The sequence below is a fragment of the Gymnoscopelus microlampas genome (assembly GCF_963454915.1).
Source record: "Gymnoscopelus microlampas genome assembly, chromosome: 11".
Lineage (NCBI taxonomy): Eukaryota > Metazoa > Chordata > Actinopteri > Myctophiformes > Myctophidae > Gymnoscopelus > Gymnoscopelus microlampas.
Genome location: NC_139948.1, coordinates 17,243,194 through 17,260,191, shown reverse-complemented (window position 1 = coordinate 17,260,191; position 16,998 = coordinate 17,243,194). Strand labels below are relative to the sequence as shown.

Here is a 16,998-nt window from a genome sequence, read left to right as displayed (position 1 = left end):
TTCCACTGGTCGGATTGGGACCACAATCACCAGCGTTGAATGTCGGGGGAGAATTTGAGGTAAACAGGTTTAACCTTCTTCTCTGTAGGCTTTGGCAGACCAGAGCTCTCATTCTCAACATAAATCATCTCACTCATCCTTGCTCGTCTTTTTCCACTTCTCCTCAGCCAAATCCCCGTCCTTCTCTACTTGGTACAACTCTCTTCTACACGTTTTTTAAGCAAACTTCCATTTTACCAGGAATTTGTTAGGTTATTGTTACTTCATGGTTTTGTGAACCTGGGTAGGCCTATAAACACCTGTACTCTCTCTCATGCATCCTCCCACCCACACAGCGTTGAGAACATTTTCAATTGTTTTCAAATCAAAACTTTCCCCAGATTTTCAATTTCTTCACAGGGATGAATGAGTCTACATTTGATGAAAGTGATGAAATACAATTGACAAAGGTGTGAAATGAAGCAAGCTGATGGGTTTGAAACTAAGCCAGTGTTTGAGTCAATAACATTAATTATACTGTCACCTGCAGCGGTTCCCACGTTGTGATGTCTTGTCTGGTCATGTCATCTTGGCTTACTCGTTAGACTGAACAGGAACTTTATCCGTTTATTGTACGATCCTCTTCCTCTATCTTTTTTTAAATTAAGTATCTTACCTGAATGATCTAATCTTGTGATGCTCTTAACCACTTGAACCCCAGGCAGCATCCATATTCTGGGGGGAATATTTGACAAAAATAGCCGATCTACGAGCTCACAACGACGCGTTGTGAGCTTGTAGATCGGCTGTTTTGGCGTAGAATTTGGTGTAGAGGGAAAAGAGAGCACCATACAATTGCAAATCAGGTCCGTTTTACTATATGTATAGAGAGTTTAAGTGATTAAAGGTATACTGATTTGGTTCATGAATTATGTTCATAGCAATGCAAATTCTGTTACCTCACAAAATAGTATTGGTAAATAGTACCGTTGGACGTGAAATTGTAGAATTTAGTTATTGTCAATAACGTAATATATGCCTAGACATGTGTGCAGGTTTCTGTGTTCTCAACTGATCCACTTCCCAATTTATTTTTAATAGAAATAAAGTATGAAAATGGATAGTAAGAATGTCCACATGTATTTCCCTTCCTTAAAAAGAAATTGGGTCATGTATGTATGGATGGACTCAGGCAGGCATACATTAAAAAAAGGTTTAAGATAATCTTTATGGTCTATGTTGGTGTGAACTGCAGCCAGTAGTCTAAAAACATTAGGTATTTGTAGTGAAAGTGGTAGTAATAATATTTAGCCTGGAATAATGTGAAGATTTTGGGATATTAGGTAAGCATAGTAGTACTATTGATATATGCTAGTAATAACTAATCTAAATGTTCCACAACTACTCTTTGTTTTCAAAGCAGACAGGGACCAGACTGGTAGCCCTCATGACACATTGGGATAACCTGGATGGATGATGAAGCTCGTCCTGGAATGGACTGGTGCTTATATGGTCATGAAAATCCTTAGCATGCACATACCTCTGTCATTAAACACAGCTTTATCTCTGCCCCCCCCCCCCTCTGCCCTCCCTCCCTCCTCTCAACTATTTCAAGTTCAGGGTTCTTTTTATTCCCTCCTCCCCATGCCCAGTGGGACTCGCCCCTCCGATGCAGCCACGCCCCCGGGATAAAATGCGATTGGCTCAAAGTGCCTGGAACATCAAATGATTGGCCGAGACAGCCCGTGAGGGGCGGGTCCTCTTTTGGGACACGGGACACGCCCCCTCTGGACCGCACCCCGGGCCCGGGGCGGGCTGACTTTACTTCGCCCGTAGGACGGGGTCACGCGCCAACAAAAAAAAAAAAGCTGAACTGCAAGCTCAACACGTGTCGCACCCGCCGCTCATTGTGAGCTTGCAGATCGGCTATTTCTCCCGGCACGCTACACCGTCGTACGAAGGAAGTATATAAAAAAGGCGTGAATTGACGTGAAGCAGCAGCAGTCAGCCACTCAGCCCAGCTAGCAGGGTTGCCATGTCCGCTTATTATAAGCTACTTTGGGCTTGTTTTCGCTTGAAAATATTGGTGGTTGCGTTTTTTTTGGGCTGGTTTCTAAAGTGTAGTTGCTTATTTGATCTTGTTTCCTTAAATGTTGTTTAAACCAGTGGTTCTCAAACATTTTCATGGCAAGGACCACCAGATTAATATGGACCCCGTGGACAAAAAAGTATCAAAAAAGTATTTTGTTACCCCTGTACCAGAATCGTGTTCTTTTTTTTTCTTTTAAAAAGCACCATTGTGAGCTTGTAGATCGGCTATTTTCAAATAGCCGTAGCAGCCATAGTCGCTTTTTTCATAGACCTGGTTGCTTATTTGTGTCGCAAAACCTGGCAACACTGAGCCCAGCTAGTGGAAGAGGAGGAAGAGAGGGAGGGAAAAAGAAAGAAAGAAAGAAAAAAGAGAAAGAAAGAGAGAGAAAGAAAGAAGAGGGAGGAGGAGGAAGCTAGTTTGGCCTGAGACTCTGAAGCTCAAAACGAAGCCGCTTTAGTTGCTTGTCGTCTGGAAAAGGAGTTTGTTTGACACGGACTGACTGACTGAGTTGTTTTTTAAACCCAGCTTCCCAAAAGCGTCCTGCATCCAAACAGCAGGTAAACTTTCAAACTTTTATATATAATAAATATAATGGTATAATAATAAATAATACACCTATTATTCATAATGACCTGACTCTGTGGTGTGTTATTAGCAAAGTGTGCTACTGAGTGAACCAGGAATAACCGAAGGACGGAAAGAAAGTTCCAACTTCATCACCTCATTGGGTGGGACCACCGGGGGCTTATTATTAACACAGATTTCATTTGATTTTGGGGGGCTTCTTCTTTACCCTAAAATTGTATTTTATTTATTTGTGACTTTGCCGTAGTTGTATTATTATATTTCACCATGGTGCTGCTGTTTGAACGTCATGGTCACTGTTCTGGTTCTGGTTCTGGTTCAATGTGGCGACAAGAAGCTAAAAGCTACACAGTCACAGCCAGGAAGTGCTCAACGTTGCCATGTCCGCTTATTATAAGAGACCTTTCTGTAAAGTCGCTTGTAAATATTAGTGGTTGCGTGTTTTTGGGGGCTTCTAAAGTGTAGTTATTTGGGCTCGTTTCCTAAATGTTTAAACCTGTGGTTCTACCCCCCAAATGAATATGTATTTGTCTGCGGACTGTAAATATTTTGTGCCAGGGACCCGTGTACCAGATTTGTGTTGTTAAAATATTCCGCAATGTGTTAAAAAAAAAAATCAAAGATAATTTTGAAAATAGCAGATTTACAACCTTGTATAATGCATATAGGTTTAAAGTGCTCATGTGGCCCATAGTCGCTTCTTTTGGGCTTGTTTTCATAGACCTGATTGCTCGTCTCTCTCTCAAAATCTGGCAACACTGGAAGTGATTCGCTTGAATGAGTTGCAGAAAAAAAGGCCTTTCTTGTGTCTGAAGGACATTATGGGCCGGTTAATTGCATGAAGCATGTGAGCTTGAGGATGTAACTTTAAAAAAACAACAATACTTAAAACAAATATTTAATTAGAATACATTGAAGAAAGTGAAAAAGTATAAGCTGTAAGTGAATACTTGAGCAGGCGAACTTGGGAGGCTTTGTGTGCACAGGAGATGTTATACATGTAATCTAATGTCTAATCTGGGCTAGTGAGGTAATAATAACATTAACATTAGGAAGTGTGTTGTTACGGTGCGGCTTGAACCGACGGGCTGGTTTACGTCACCATGTAACGTTTACGTTACACTGTGTGTGGTCAGCGGACGGACGCCTGGCAGTCAGACAAACAAGGGGTGGTTTGCAAAAAGCATGACGTCACTCATTGAATGACCGACTGGCAAATGCCTTCTATCATAGAATACCCAGTCAGTAGTATGACTATTAATTCCTTAAAATCTATATTGTACGTGATTTTTAATAATCGATATTCAGTTATTGACACTTTTTTTTGGTTGTCATTTATTCAAATACCTTTCAAAGATTATACATCAGTAGCATGCTTGGTCAATTTATTTTAGTTTACTACTTACTACTTAGTTTTACTTAGTTTACTTATGATTCTCACATTTTTTTTACTTGTGTGAACATTATTCCCCAGACGTTATGTGCTGTACGCCACCATGAGTCTATTTATGTAAAGAAAAAAATCAGTCGTGCTTGTTGTCAGTAGCCTACATTCTGTGTTTGCTCTGTGGATTTGCAATTGTTTGGGGTCGTGAGATTACAGATCGCGGTTGTGCTGTGGAGAGAGAGACTCGCGGGAATGTGCGCACGCCCTTCTGCTGTAGAACATTGTAATCTCATGGAGTCAGAACTTGCAGTAAATTAACTATTAACTATTTTTAAAGACAGCCAGGGCACTGGAGCTCTCAACTCCACCAACTCTAAATCCATACACACAAGGGAGGCATGCAAGTCTGTTTTCCGTTGTGTAGTGTTCAAGACTTCAAACAAACTGGGGAAGTAGTCACTAAGCCCTCAGTTTTAATAATCAAAACCATGCACCTCTATCCAGCTCAAACTATCTGCCAAGCAGCTATTAAATCAACCATTGTGAACTTGTCACATGGAAATTACCCTGGCATAAACGTTATTATAATGACTAGGTTAAAGCATTCAAAGCTGGAGTTACTGAAATAGACCGTTCAGGGTTCTTTTCTTACAGTGTATGCCTATGCTTCAAGTACTGCTTTTAAGCACTGGTCCAAAGAGTTTTTTTTTTTTTTTTACACATTGGTCCACTTCAGGGTGACACACCCATTCTTAGGGCAGGGCAGTATTGGAAAAGTGGAAGTCAGCTCAGCGTTCCTTTTGCATAACCCTATATACATTTCTGCCTTGTATCAAGGAGACATTTTGGTACAGTATGTTGTTCAATGCAGACTGACCATGTGGTAATGCATACTACTGCCATCAATAAAGAGCGCATATAGTGAGATGCAGTCAGGATCTCATATCCTGTTTGTGCAGGGAGCAGCCTGTGACTCAAAGCACTGGCATGGGTCCTCTGCAGGACATATCTTAGTACTTATTGCCAGTTTAATTGTTCTTATTCTGCCCCCTGCGGAGATGGCTGCATTCCATCATTTGTGGCTCAGTGTTGTCCATAAGTTGGTTCCCTCATGGGGGTTTGTTTGAATGCAGAGTTGTATGCAAGGGCCTTTCCACTGATCTTCAAATGACATAGTGGGCGTGAACACGCCTTTGGATATTTAGGAAAGCCGTTTAGGATGAATAGGCATTGCTTCTGACAGGGCAGATTACATGAAGGCCACTTGCATTGGCTGCGTGACACAGTCCAGTACACTGTATCGTGCAGCTATCCCATGTTATGTCTCAAGTTCTTATTTACACATTTCTGAGCAGTATGTGGCCTTCTAACTGAAATTACTGGTTAACCCTTCCATTTTAAAGTGTCACTATCAACATTAAGCTAAGTAGCAGAGTGGCAATAAATAAAGATATTGAGAAGCTCAGAGACACAAATATGTATTATCCTGTGCCAAAACTCTCTGTGCGCTTGAAATTGTCCAGGCCCAGGCAAAGAAAGGAACTGATGATGTATAAGTGCCATTTTGGACATGAAGGGCAAAGCCACTTTGGTTGCTGGTGCCAGTTTTGTTTGTATAAACAATCCATATACAATCCATTTACTAGGCGAAGCGATTCCTTGACAATGGATGTCAAGAGTGTCATACATGGCCCAGTTCTTTCTAACCTCAAGTCAGTTGAGATTGATTCATGTGAGAGAGAACGCATCCCAGTTAGAGAAAGGAGCCCAGTTAGATCAATTGACCATGTCAGAGATGATGCCACAGTTCGCTGTGATCTAGCCCTTCTAGGGTTGCTCATAAGCCATAACTGGGTAATCCATCCCTGCACTGCTCAGCTTTTCTCTTTTTAGTTTCTCACCCCAGACAGGTTAGCGAGGATGTCCCATAATACATCAGAGACATGCCCGCATTCTTTGTGTTGAGGTTGAGTCATATGAGTACCGCTGGGCTGTCTGTCACTCAACTCTTTCACACGCTCATGTTGTAATGGCATAATGTGTTACTCTCACTTTGAATTTCCTGTCTATTTTTGGTGTAACAAAATTTTATATTTCTTCTGGATGACTTGAACAGCGTGATAAAATTGGGTCAGTCGCATTGGTGGACTTGACCAGGCCTGTGTCTATATTTGCCAATGAGCCTGCTGAGGACCTCCATTCCTCTTTCACCTCTGTTTAAATCTGTGTTCATTACCTCAGGTCTCTGCGCCCACCTCCCTTGCTAATCTTTGCTATTTTTCTTTCTCATTACTGTCTGTCCGCAGCCTCTGTTTGTCCCTAACCCACCCCATCCGTTCCTCCAACCTCCTTTCCTCTAGCTGTGCACACCTGTAGGCCTTAATGGTACTGAACAATACTAGGAAATGGCTGCTTTGTGACTGCAAATAAACAACTTGTTCTCAACCGTTCACTGGAAAGACTGGATTAGGCCTTCTGTGATGACTGGCTGTGTGGGGGGTTAATGTATACTGGGACTACCCCTTTGCACCATGGTTATAAATGATGAGCTCATGCTTGTTCATAGGCTGCCTATTGCCTGAACTAGTCTACTTTAAGAAGCAAGCCTAATGATGTCACTTCCAGTGAGAGCCTGCCTTGAACAAAGTAGGGCTGGGCATTGGTCAGCAATACATAGATTACGTCAATATCATGAGATTAGAAATGAGATATCGTATGGGATTTTGGATATTGTTCTATATACACTTAAGGCATAAGTGTTTGTCTTTTTCTGGTTTTAACCACTTCCTAGTGTCCTTGTGCTGGGCATGACGAACATTGTGCAAAAATAGCAGATCTACATGCTTAACTCATCACAACTTGGTGCGTTGTGAGCTTGTAGATCAGCAATGTTTTGGTGTAGTGGGGAAAAATGGAGGAGGGGACAAGTATAGACCCTTGGTGGACCCAGGTCAACTGTATTATATAGCGGTTAAAGACTGGATTGCATTAAAGTTGTTATATTATTTGTCTTAATACCAACTACTGCCCAATATGGTAATTATTTATCCAACATATTGTGAACGCATCACAATATTGATACTGATATTAGAGTTTGTCTGGGTGGTTAAGTCAGTAGAGCACTCCACTCGCCTTGGATCAGTCAGTAGAGCACTCGCCGTGGATCATGTGTTCGATCCCAGGAACTGCCAACTCAGCAGCATATGAGTAGCATGCATAGTTGGTCATGCACTAAGTCATGGCAAGTCATTGTTGGATTTTTTTGTTCCCACAGTTTGTGTAATAGTTCTGCCAATTCTGTACTCAAATATTGTAAGGATTTACAATACAATGTGGCGTATATTGTGATTGAAGCTATGAGACTCGATGAATGATTGGAATTTCATTTCACTCTCTTGAAATCATAATGCATGTCAAACTAGAGTTTGTGTGTGTGTGTGTGTGTGTGTGAGACCTACACACCTGCCATGCTACACACCTGGTGCGAGAATAAGCTGATACTTCTGGGTGATTGCACAACTCCTTCAACTCAAACACTTTCGACAGTTTCTCAGGGTGAACTTTGAAACGTGGTGACTGTGTATTCTTTTCTTCCCAAGTCAATCCAGTTGCAGGGTGGACACTGACGTATGGCTTCTACTGTATGAATATATTACTTGAACATATTGTGTTTGATAATATATTCTTTGAAGATATCAGAGTTGATTGGCTCTGTCACTCAGTTAATTCCTCTCTTTACGCAGTCCTGTCTAGGGCGTTGCAGACTACAGATGGATATGTTTTTTTACCAGGCTGTAGATAGCAGGTAATATACGAGTACGAAAGGTCACCAAATGGGGGTGGATGACTTGCTGCTAGGGAAGCTATGATAAAGCTGCTTGTGAAAGACAGGATTTATTACTAGTTTGCTTGGTTTTTCTTCACAGTTACGGTGTATGTTTGCAGTCACACGGGAAATTATCAAATGCATGTTGCAATTAATTGCATGGTCATGTTTCTATTTCATCAAACAAACTTTGTAGTCATGTTGAATTAACACTGCGCTTTGTCATTTTGTGTTCAGTTGTTTTAACAATCATTTTAGGTGACAACATTGGGTATTACGATATCAGATTATCATCATCATCATATCATCACAATATGATTCCATTGAAAGATGATAAAGCAATAACCTTTATAGCCCAGCCCTACCTATCAGAAATGAGTGCTGTTGGTTAAACCCTTGCTGCACCATTAGAGCAGGTCTGAAATAAACTCATTGGAAGTAATTGATTGCAGGCCAGGAGAGATGTGTATCTTAACTCCCTTCTGCATTCTTTCACAGCTGTTAAAAGGCTTATGTAACTGTGTTCTAGTGTACCGTTTGAAGGCTTCAGGGGAAAATGGGTGCAGAATTTTTCTGTCTGTGGTCTGATATGACATGTAAAATAAACCAATCGTGTCCTTTATCGTGATATGTATCATATCGCTAGATTCATGCAGTGTCCAATCACTAAGATGGATTTGAATTCATGCACATCAATAATCAATGACGCTGAATAAGTTGTGCACAGAATGCCATCTCAACTATATTGATTCATCTATCTATACTGAATTATAAATGTACATTTTCTTAAAGGAAAATTGATTGAATGGCTTGAGCGATACTGTTAACATTTTAGGCTGTTATTGCAGGCATCACACTGTCAGTTCTCGTCGGAGCCTAGCTGGTACTGTTGGATGGCATTGGCCGTCTTCCAGCTCGGACTGAAATTGGACACCGCTTGGGCCAGGAATGTGAAAAATAATGGAAAATGACGAGGGTCTGTCATGGTTTGTGGTTTATTTTCCAGCATAGACTTAATTTACTCCTCAGTACGCAGGGCTGCACAGCGTGTGCTCAAGAAGGAAGACGTAAGCCAATCCCTCCTCTTCACAAGAATCCACACAAGTTCCACAAATGGCAAAATAGTTTTCTCGCTTTGTCATTTCCTCCTTGACTCCTTGCAGAGGGAAGGAGGAAAAACGACGGTAGTCTGTACATAATGAACTTAAAAGACTGCATACATCCGCTGTCCCTGTATGGCTCATTTAGCAATCAGACATCGAGGTGGGGAGGGGAGGTTAGGAGGCGAGGACTTGTTGCAAGGGACTAGGATCCAAAGACAACACAATGCAAAGGAGACAGTGTGTGTCTGTTGGTGGATCAGACATAAACAATGGAACCCAAACAGACGAGGGTGACACAGCAGTGTGTGAGGCGATGTCCACAGCATGTTGAGGAAAAGAGCGCATGGCGCTCAGCCCAGGGACCAGTAGAGAGAGGTTGCAACTGCATGAAGGAGAGATTATTGACCATACGGTACTATTAATATATTGTCGATGGGGTATTCTGCTCGACATGGCCACTTCACAGGTTCCCTTTAGCCGGTAGTCTCATATGCCAGACTCTCTTGATTCTTTTCCACAATCTATGAATGCTTTGAGAGTCTGTAACTCCAGGCCATAACAGGAAGCTGTTATCTACTCTTCAGAGTTCAGACCAGAAGGCTATTTGCCCAATCACAACGTGGTGGTTGGGAGCCAACACGTCTGTCTCGAGGGACTATTTAGCCAGGGGCACAACACATGTGTAACTTAACTGTACATGGTCATGTAATTTGAAGTAGCCCCTCCCACTTTCTCAACACAGTGAAGACGCATAGCTTTCCCAGTAACACAGCACATCCCTGTATGAGGAAAAGCGGGAGAGAGTTAGTGAGCTGGAATGGAATGAGAGAGGGAGAGAGAAGAGGTGGGGGTGCTGGGAGGATGGATGGTCAGCCTGGTTTTGAAGAACCAGGCAAGCACCTCGCCCCCACCCGCCCCATCCCAGCCCCAGTCTAGCCTGCTGTCTTCTTGAGTAGGACACGGCCTCCTTTTCCTGTCCTCTCCTTCCATTCCTCTTGCTCTCCACTGCATCACTTCCTGTCTTTGTAACCACATTCTGGTCTCTGTGATGAGGTCTGTTTCTAAAAGTGGCCTTCCCTCGCTCTCTTCCTTGTGGTTATTTATTTTACCATGCCTCTTCCTCTTTCATACAGCACCCCCCCCCCCCCCCCCCATTTTGGACCAGCTCTGATTCATTTTCATACACTTTGTCTATGCTAGGTTTCTCTAATGGGGCAACTTGCACAAAAAAAACTAACCTGAATCCAGTTATTGTTTTGTGAGGATATGTGAAAATCTGCATGGCACTTCCTAGCTCGTTCTGTGTCCTCAGAGCTCACACTGTCGCTTGCAACAGAACATAAATTAAACTCTTATGTAGTTTTGCATTAGATTTTCTTCACAATAGAACGATAGGATTTTGTCATTCTGGTTAGAAATCAACAGTCTGCAATTAACGTTGTCTCAGTCAGGGTCTGTTTACTTCAGGGATTAGCTTCAGGCCATCCACGTCCTTCCTTCCTACTTTGCTGCTTACTCACTTACCGTAATAACTAACACTCGTTAAGAATGACTAGGACAGCTAATCCCATTGTGGCTGACTCCCGACAGGAACGATAGTGTTTTCACAGCTGAACGGTGTTATAAAACGACAGGCCATCAGAGGGCCTCACCTTCGGAGAGAGGTGAGCTAAGAGATTGGTACGGGCTTATAGATGGAGATTGGCCGGGAATGTGGAAAGCTGCATTGGTCCTCAGTAGAGACGAGTAGTGGTGCAGGAGAAGGTGGGTGCACGTGATCCCACATGAGTCATAAATAATACACTCAACTTTATCACAATGCCACGTAGGATTAGAACCAAATATTTTTGCTTGAACAGCCAGATTACACTTGGGTAGTTCTATGTCCAAAATGTGCTCTACAAAAATAATTCACCCTCCTTTTTAAATAGAACAGTGTGTGTTAAACTAGAATGGACAGATTTATTTATTTTTAGTCGTAATCTCAGGAGAGGCAGCTGTGCAAAGTGTGTCAGTGACATATCTGTGTCAAGACATTCGAGTAGGAAAATGACAGAGGTCACATCACCATTGTGAACTACTGTCCTTTCACTTCCTATATGCTTTCGATCTGGCCTGTTTCTCTCTGTCTGTCCCTCTGGCCAGAAAACATTCCACAATCTCCTTAACAAGTGACGTCCCAATTTGTTTGCAAGCAGCTGGCTACATGTTATCTTATGAAATCTCCACTCATTTCTCAAGTTTGTAGTTTATCATCATGATATTTGTGACATGGCCTGCTGTATAACCCTCATGGCCTCTGGCCCCCAGCATGTGGTCCTCAGCAGACACACACATTGCATGTGTGTGCATTTGTAGTAGTTTATTTGAGCGGCTGTTTGCATGTTGGCCTCTAACTAACTAACTCGTCTCCCTACACTTAATACTGTTGGGAAGCCATGGTGACCTCGGATAAGAAGAATCAGTGCCAGAGTAACGCTTGGTGTGTTTCAGCCTGTTATTCTTCTCGCTGCTTGTTTGTGCCAAACAAAGCAACATGGGGTCACGCAATAAAAGTAGCGGCTCTTGTCCAGCCCTGCATGGAGTCAGTCGACTGACCCAAGTGCAAGCAAAGAAGTAAAGTCAACTGAATATGGTCTACACAGCCTCCTAGCTAATGGGTGTAACACCAGTTGTTGTAGTGGTGGTCGATGCTTATCTACTTGAATGTCGTGTGATCTGACAACTTGACGGGAACAGTGGGAGGGGTGAAAACGGGAAGAGGAAATTGAGAGACTGAATCTGAGAAAGATGGGAGGGAACACTGAAGGGGGAGAGAGACATTTGTGGAATTCCTTTGCTCTCACTCTCCCTGATAAAGGGTGAGTATAGTAGGAATGTGGCCCTGGGAAAGACTGGATAAACAGAGGAGAACGGGGTGGCGGATGGTGATAGGTCTCTGGAGAGACTGTGGGGTGACTGAGGGGGACAGAGAGGGGACCAGAGGGGTGAGGAGGAGGAGGCAGCAGTAGTATTGGGACTAATTTGAGAGGGAGCCCATGTCCTATAACAGGATGTTGTGGGGGGGGGGGCTCTGATGGAAGTCAGCTGTAGAGCACTGTGAGTGTTGATGGAGCGTTGAGAGAGGTGGGGGGGGTCGTGAGAATAAGTGGGACCTCCCCCACACTGCGCCCAGCTCCCAGACCGGGGTTAATGTGGCAGAACGGACAGGCCAGACGTGACCCTGTTGGAGCAGCATTAACCCCCAACAACCGCCCCCCCCCCCCCCCCCCCCTGCCCCCCTTTGGCATCGATACCATCACTGATTCTGACTGTGGGACTGCTAACCTTTAGCTACCTGGCGTTCCCTCCTGATCTGTAAATGGTGCATAATTGTTTTTATCTTAATGCAGCGTCACAGTGTGTGGTTGTTGTCATTTCGATATTATTGCTACATAATCTTTTCTTAACAACACTTGTCAGTACAGCATTTAAGCAAACCACATGAAGTGAAAAGTGAGGCCTATTAATTGTGAGTGAAAGAATGCACGTCAAGACATCGTAACTTCGTAAGACATCATCTACGCTGCTGAGTATGAGCTCTGTTTTATGTCATGGTAAGCATGAGAACTTGGCAGCAGCAGCCCCCCACCAACCCCCTCTGGGCTTTACAGATTGCATTGCAAAACTATTATGATGGAAGAGTGAAACTCTGCCAGCACGTAAACGAGAGCTTAATTACGGTGATATAGTGAGTCTGACTTGTAGCGCTGTGATTTTTCTTAGTGTTTGCATCTGTGCAGCAGCACCACATGTGCAAACAAGACTTAAGTTGCCCGTGCTCTTTGGAGTGGTAAAAGCAAACTTTTAGTTTTCCTGAGGGAAGTGAAGGAGTGTTGGGGAGGCTAATGAGCCGGGCCAGCCGTGGTGGGAACGCTGTGCTACACCCCCGTTGTGTAGGAATTATTGTAATGATTTGAGTGGGGGGGGGGGGGTGTTCAGTGAAGGCACAGCAGGTTCAGTTAATTGCCTGCAAGTCACTCTGCTCTCCCCTCTGGCTGGGTGGCTCGATGTGGACTTATGCAACATGTTCCTTAATCAGTTTAATACTGGTAATACTCGTCTAGTCACCTTCTAGCCCACGTCCCTCTCCTGTCACAGCCATGTTGTTCATGAGGTGTGAGACGTACAGAAAACAACAACAACTTGAGCCATGTCTAGGCTTGTACATGAAGCCGTTCACCCCTGGCAGCAGCGCTCGCAGCCAGAGGTGAATGGTATCAAAGGGGGTGAACGAACGGTATCAAACATGACCCCACTGCTGGAGCATGTTCGATGCAAAAGCTCTGCAGACAGCGTTTGATATTGACCATATGGTTCTGGTCTCCCTGGGGGTTTATTATTGGAAGTTTTCTGTGATGTTTTTCTTTTCTGCAGCCTAATCTGCTCAATGAGAGAACCTTTCCACCTCACCATCTACTGTTGTTACCCTTCTGGAGACTCTGCAGGCCTCACAGAGTCCACAATTACCCCCCCTCACCTTTTCAACCTGCTCATTGTCTCCTGCAACCTGACATTAAAGAAGCGCAAAATTTGTTTGAAGTCATTCCGAGCATGTAATCAACACAGTCTTCTCAAACCACGTATTTAAGACCAAGCGGTCGGCACACGCTGGTCATTACCACCAATGCGAGTCTTCAACTGCGCTCTAGACTCATTTCATAGTTGGTGAGTGAGATCTCGCTGGCAAAAAGTGGGGGTGTGAAAAGCAGCGAGTAATTTGATTAGTGTCCACAGCGGTTTGCCAAGCAGGAACGTGGGGTCTGCTTGGACACGGCTATTTTATGTCAACCTGACCTTAACGTGGACACACTGCCTTGTGCATTCTCCAGAGCTTACATAAGAAGCCCGATCCAATAAACCAGAGCCTTTATCATACAGGCTAGATAAGCCGCCTTCTTCTTTACCAGATATTACTGATGTCATACAGAGATGAAATAGAATGTGGCATTTTGATTTGAACCTGTGAGGTAAATGCATCCTTCGGAGTCTTGGCTGAGCGCGTGTCAGGAGGATGAAACATTGGAGCTGTAATGGCTCAGTGTCAGTGAATCCGGAGCTCCCTGGTTCGAACAACGCTTCCTCTTTGAGCAACACACTGAACCCCTAACTGCTCCCAAAGATCTGGGTTGTGTCTTCTTACATGGTTGACTCCACGGTTTATGAACGTGTGTGCAAATTCGTAAATGTGATTCACATTCTAGTGCTGTGGAGAAAGGTGCTATATCAATGCACCATTTTACTGGTTCTGTGGAAGTGATAAGGGAAGAGATTGGGGTGTGATTTTTGTCTAGGTCTTCTGTCCTGTCAATGATTTTGCAGGTCTAACCCGAATATTCTCTCTTTACTCCATTCCCTCCCCCTCTCTTTCCCTGTTGTCTTCCCCCTTTTCTTTCTCTTTCTCAAACGCAGCAACCATGTCGGACGCAGACAAGTTCCTGTACGTGGACCGCAACATGGTCAACAATCCACTGGCACAAGCTGACTGGGCCACCAAGAAGCTGGTGTGGGTACCGTCGGATCGACTGGGCTTCGAGTGCGGCTCGGTGAAGGAAGAGCGCGGTGACGAGTGCCTGGTGGAGCTGGCCGACTCCGGTAAGAAGGTGAAGGTGAACAAGGATGACATCCAGAAGATGAACCCACCCAAGTTCAGCAAGGTGGAGGACATGGCCGAGCTCACCTGCCTCAACGAGGCCTCCGTGCTCCACAATCTGAAGGAGAGATACTACTCTGGCCTTATCTACGTGAGTGCACGACAGTCACACAGTCACACACACACATTAAGACTGATGTATGTATTATGTCTTGGTTCTGTCTTCAGTACCATGGTTCTGTCTTCAGGACATGCAGACAATCCATTAGAGATGTGAATCTTCACTCGCCTCATGATTCAATTTGATTACAATTCACTTGTTTTTGTGATTTGATTCTACGGTGCATCAACAACATGCACCTCAATTTTCGATATTACTGTATAACGCATATGGCTGCTTTAATTAATACAAGCAGTCGGATGAATAATATGAACTGCCTTTATATTTAGAAGGTGCTTTAACATGTTTGTGTAATCACTTTCCTTCAGACATAAATGAATTAACAACGTAAAATTGTAAGCCAAAATATACCATAATAATTGGTATAGGCCTCGCCTACCTATTGTGAAAATGTTCAATTCTCAAGAACAAAACATAAGTCCTTCTGCAGTGCATTTAAATTTTTAAGTGTGCTTGCCATGTAGTGTACACAAATAAGGTTTTTCACATAGCAGCTCTAAGACGGGGCACTTGACAACCATGACAGAGTAGAAACTATGCATTACATCTGTTGAGTCCTTCTAGATCTGTCTGCGATGGTCAATTATGGGCTTGTCGATATGTGACTCATCAGTGTTAAATTGACACTGAGGATTTTACTATGTAGTAAAGCTAAGAAATATGCCCAGATGTCCGCTTTAAAAAATACGGGGATTGTTTATTTTTATTTGACTTGCTGATCTCTGCTGACTGCTGATCTCAGCCTACTACCCTCAGTCATATCTCCTGTAGCGTTAGCCTACTGTGTAGCATCGTAGTCTAGTAGTAATTGTACGCATGCAACGTTGCTCCCAATAGTTATTGGAAAACCCACAATAAACATTAGTAGGCTTACTAGGCGGTTATATTATTATCGATTATAGGATGGCACTGCATCAGTACAGAATCCTCCGCATCGTGATGCCTCTTAAAATCGAAACATTTTTACACCTCACCGTCCATGAGCAATATTTCCCACCTGCCCACCATTGTGTTTGAGTTTAGCTAAAAATATCAACATATAATTTGTTAACAACTTACTTAGTCCTATTGTGAAAAATCACTCCCAACACTGAGCTGATTATTGATTTCTGATTATTGACAATGTTCGCCTATGACATGCCCAAAATAGGTACAGACCACAGTATTGCTATTCTCCTTTGGACACCTTCCTAAAAGCAAATTATTTTGGCGACTTTGTCGCGGTGATGTTATCTAAGGCCCTTCTCTGTGGTTACGAAAGAGCCATTAGCTCATATCAGAGCCTAGGCCCAGTCCGTCTGTCCTGGAAAGCCTCCAAACTGCCCCCCCCCCCTGCCTCCTAATCATCCCATTAAGCGCCGTTGTTTTTGTGACAACCCATTGTGTGCGCATTGTCACTGCAATGCCAGTGTGCAATGTGTTTACTAAAGGTTTGGAAGGAAGACTAGATTTCTCTTTCCCTCTGTCTCTCTCTCTGTTTGGAGTTATGCTGTAAACAGGAAGCTTCAGGGAACAATGTTCTCCTGAGGGAAAGATGTTAAAGAATGTGGGGGTTTAGAGGACGAGGGGAGTTATAGGTCTTCAGAGCCCAGTTTCACGCAGAGATGGAAGTGAAGTGCATATGGAATGTTAATGGTGCTGTACTTGTTATTGTTGCCCCATAATTGATGCCGTTTACCTCGGTGTCCTGCCTGGTCTGGGAGTGATTTGCTCACCCCTTTTTTAGACAGTGCCATGACCCCGGTCATGTCAACATTGGTAACCCTCCGCCCTGGAGGGAACCACCAGACCCCTACTCTGGCTGAGCCCCCTCTGCATTAGTGCCCTTTAGAACAGCTCTTCTCGGCATAGAGAAAGAAACTGAGAGATCTGTGGCAGGTCAGAGCCAGGGTCCAGAGCTTCGTGGAGGGCAGCACAGGAATGCAGCAGGAGACAAGCAGACCCAAATGCAAGGGAGGGGTGGGAGAGCTTGAAGCAAAACTGTAGGAGGAGGACAGAACACAGAATGCCCAGTAAAGGAAGGATTTGCAAGGTTTTAGGGAAAGGAATGGAGGAGGAGTTTTAACATACAGTAGGTCTAAAACACAGGATGATGGACTGAGGCACCCCTTAAGAGCTGTGATGTAGGTGACAAACCCTGTCCATCTGCAGCGTTTCACTCGTCACTCAGTTGTAACATGCAGTGTGGAGGGGTGGCGATTAGGTCATCACTT

The 16,998-nt window shown here is 43.7% G+C and overlaps 1 protein-coding gene across 2 annotated transcripts in view; it reads left to right on the top strand.

Annotated features, from left to right (window-relative positions):
* Window positions 1-2,424: 2,424 nt before the first annotated feature.
* LOC311055667 (myosin-9-like) overlaps window positions 2,425-16,998 on the top strand; it is a 43,807-nt gene continuing 29,233 nt past the window's right edge. For both annotated transcript variants that reach the window (XM_084071920.1, XM_084071919.1), the window contains exons 1-2: window positions 2,425-2,628; window positions 14,424-14,755. In XM_084071920.1, coding sequence (XP_083928046.1) covers window positions 14,429-14,755 — 327 coding nt within the window. In that variant the 5' untranslated portion in view covers window positions 2,425-2,628; window positions 14,424-14,428. The remainder of the gene's footprint in view (window positions 2,629-14,423; window positions 14,756-16,998) is intronic.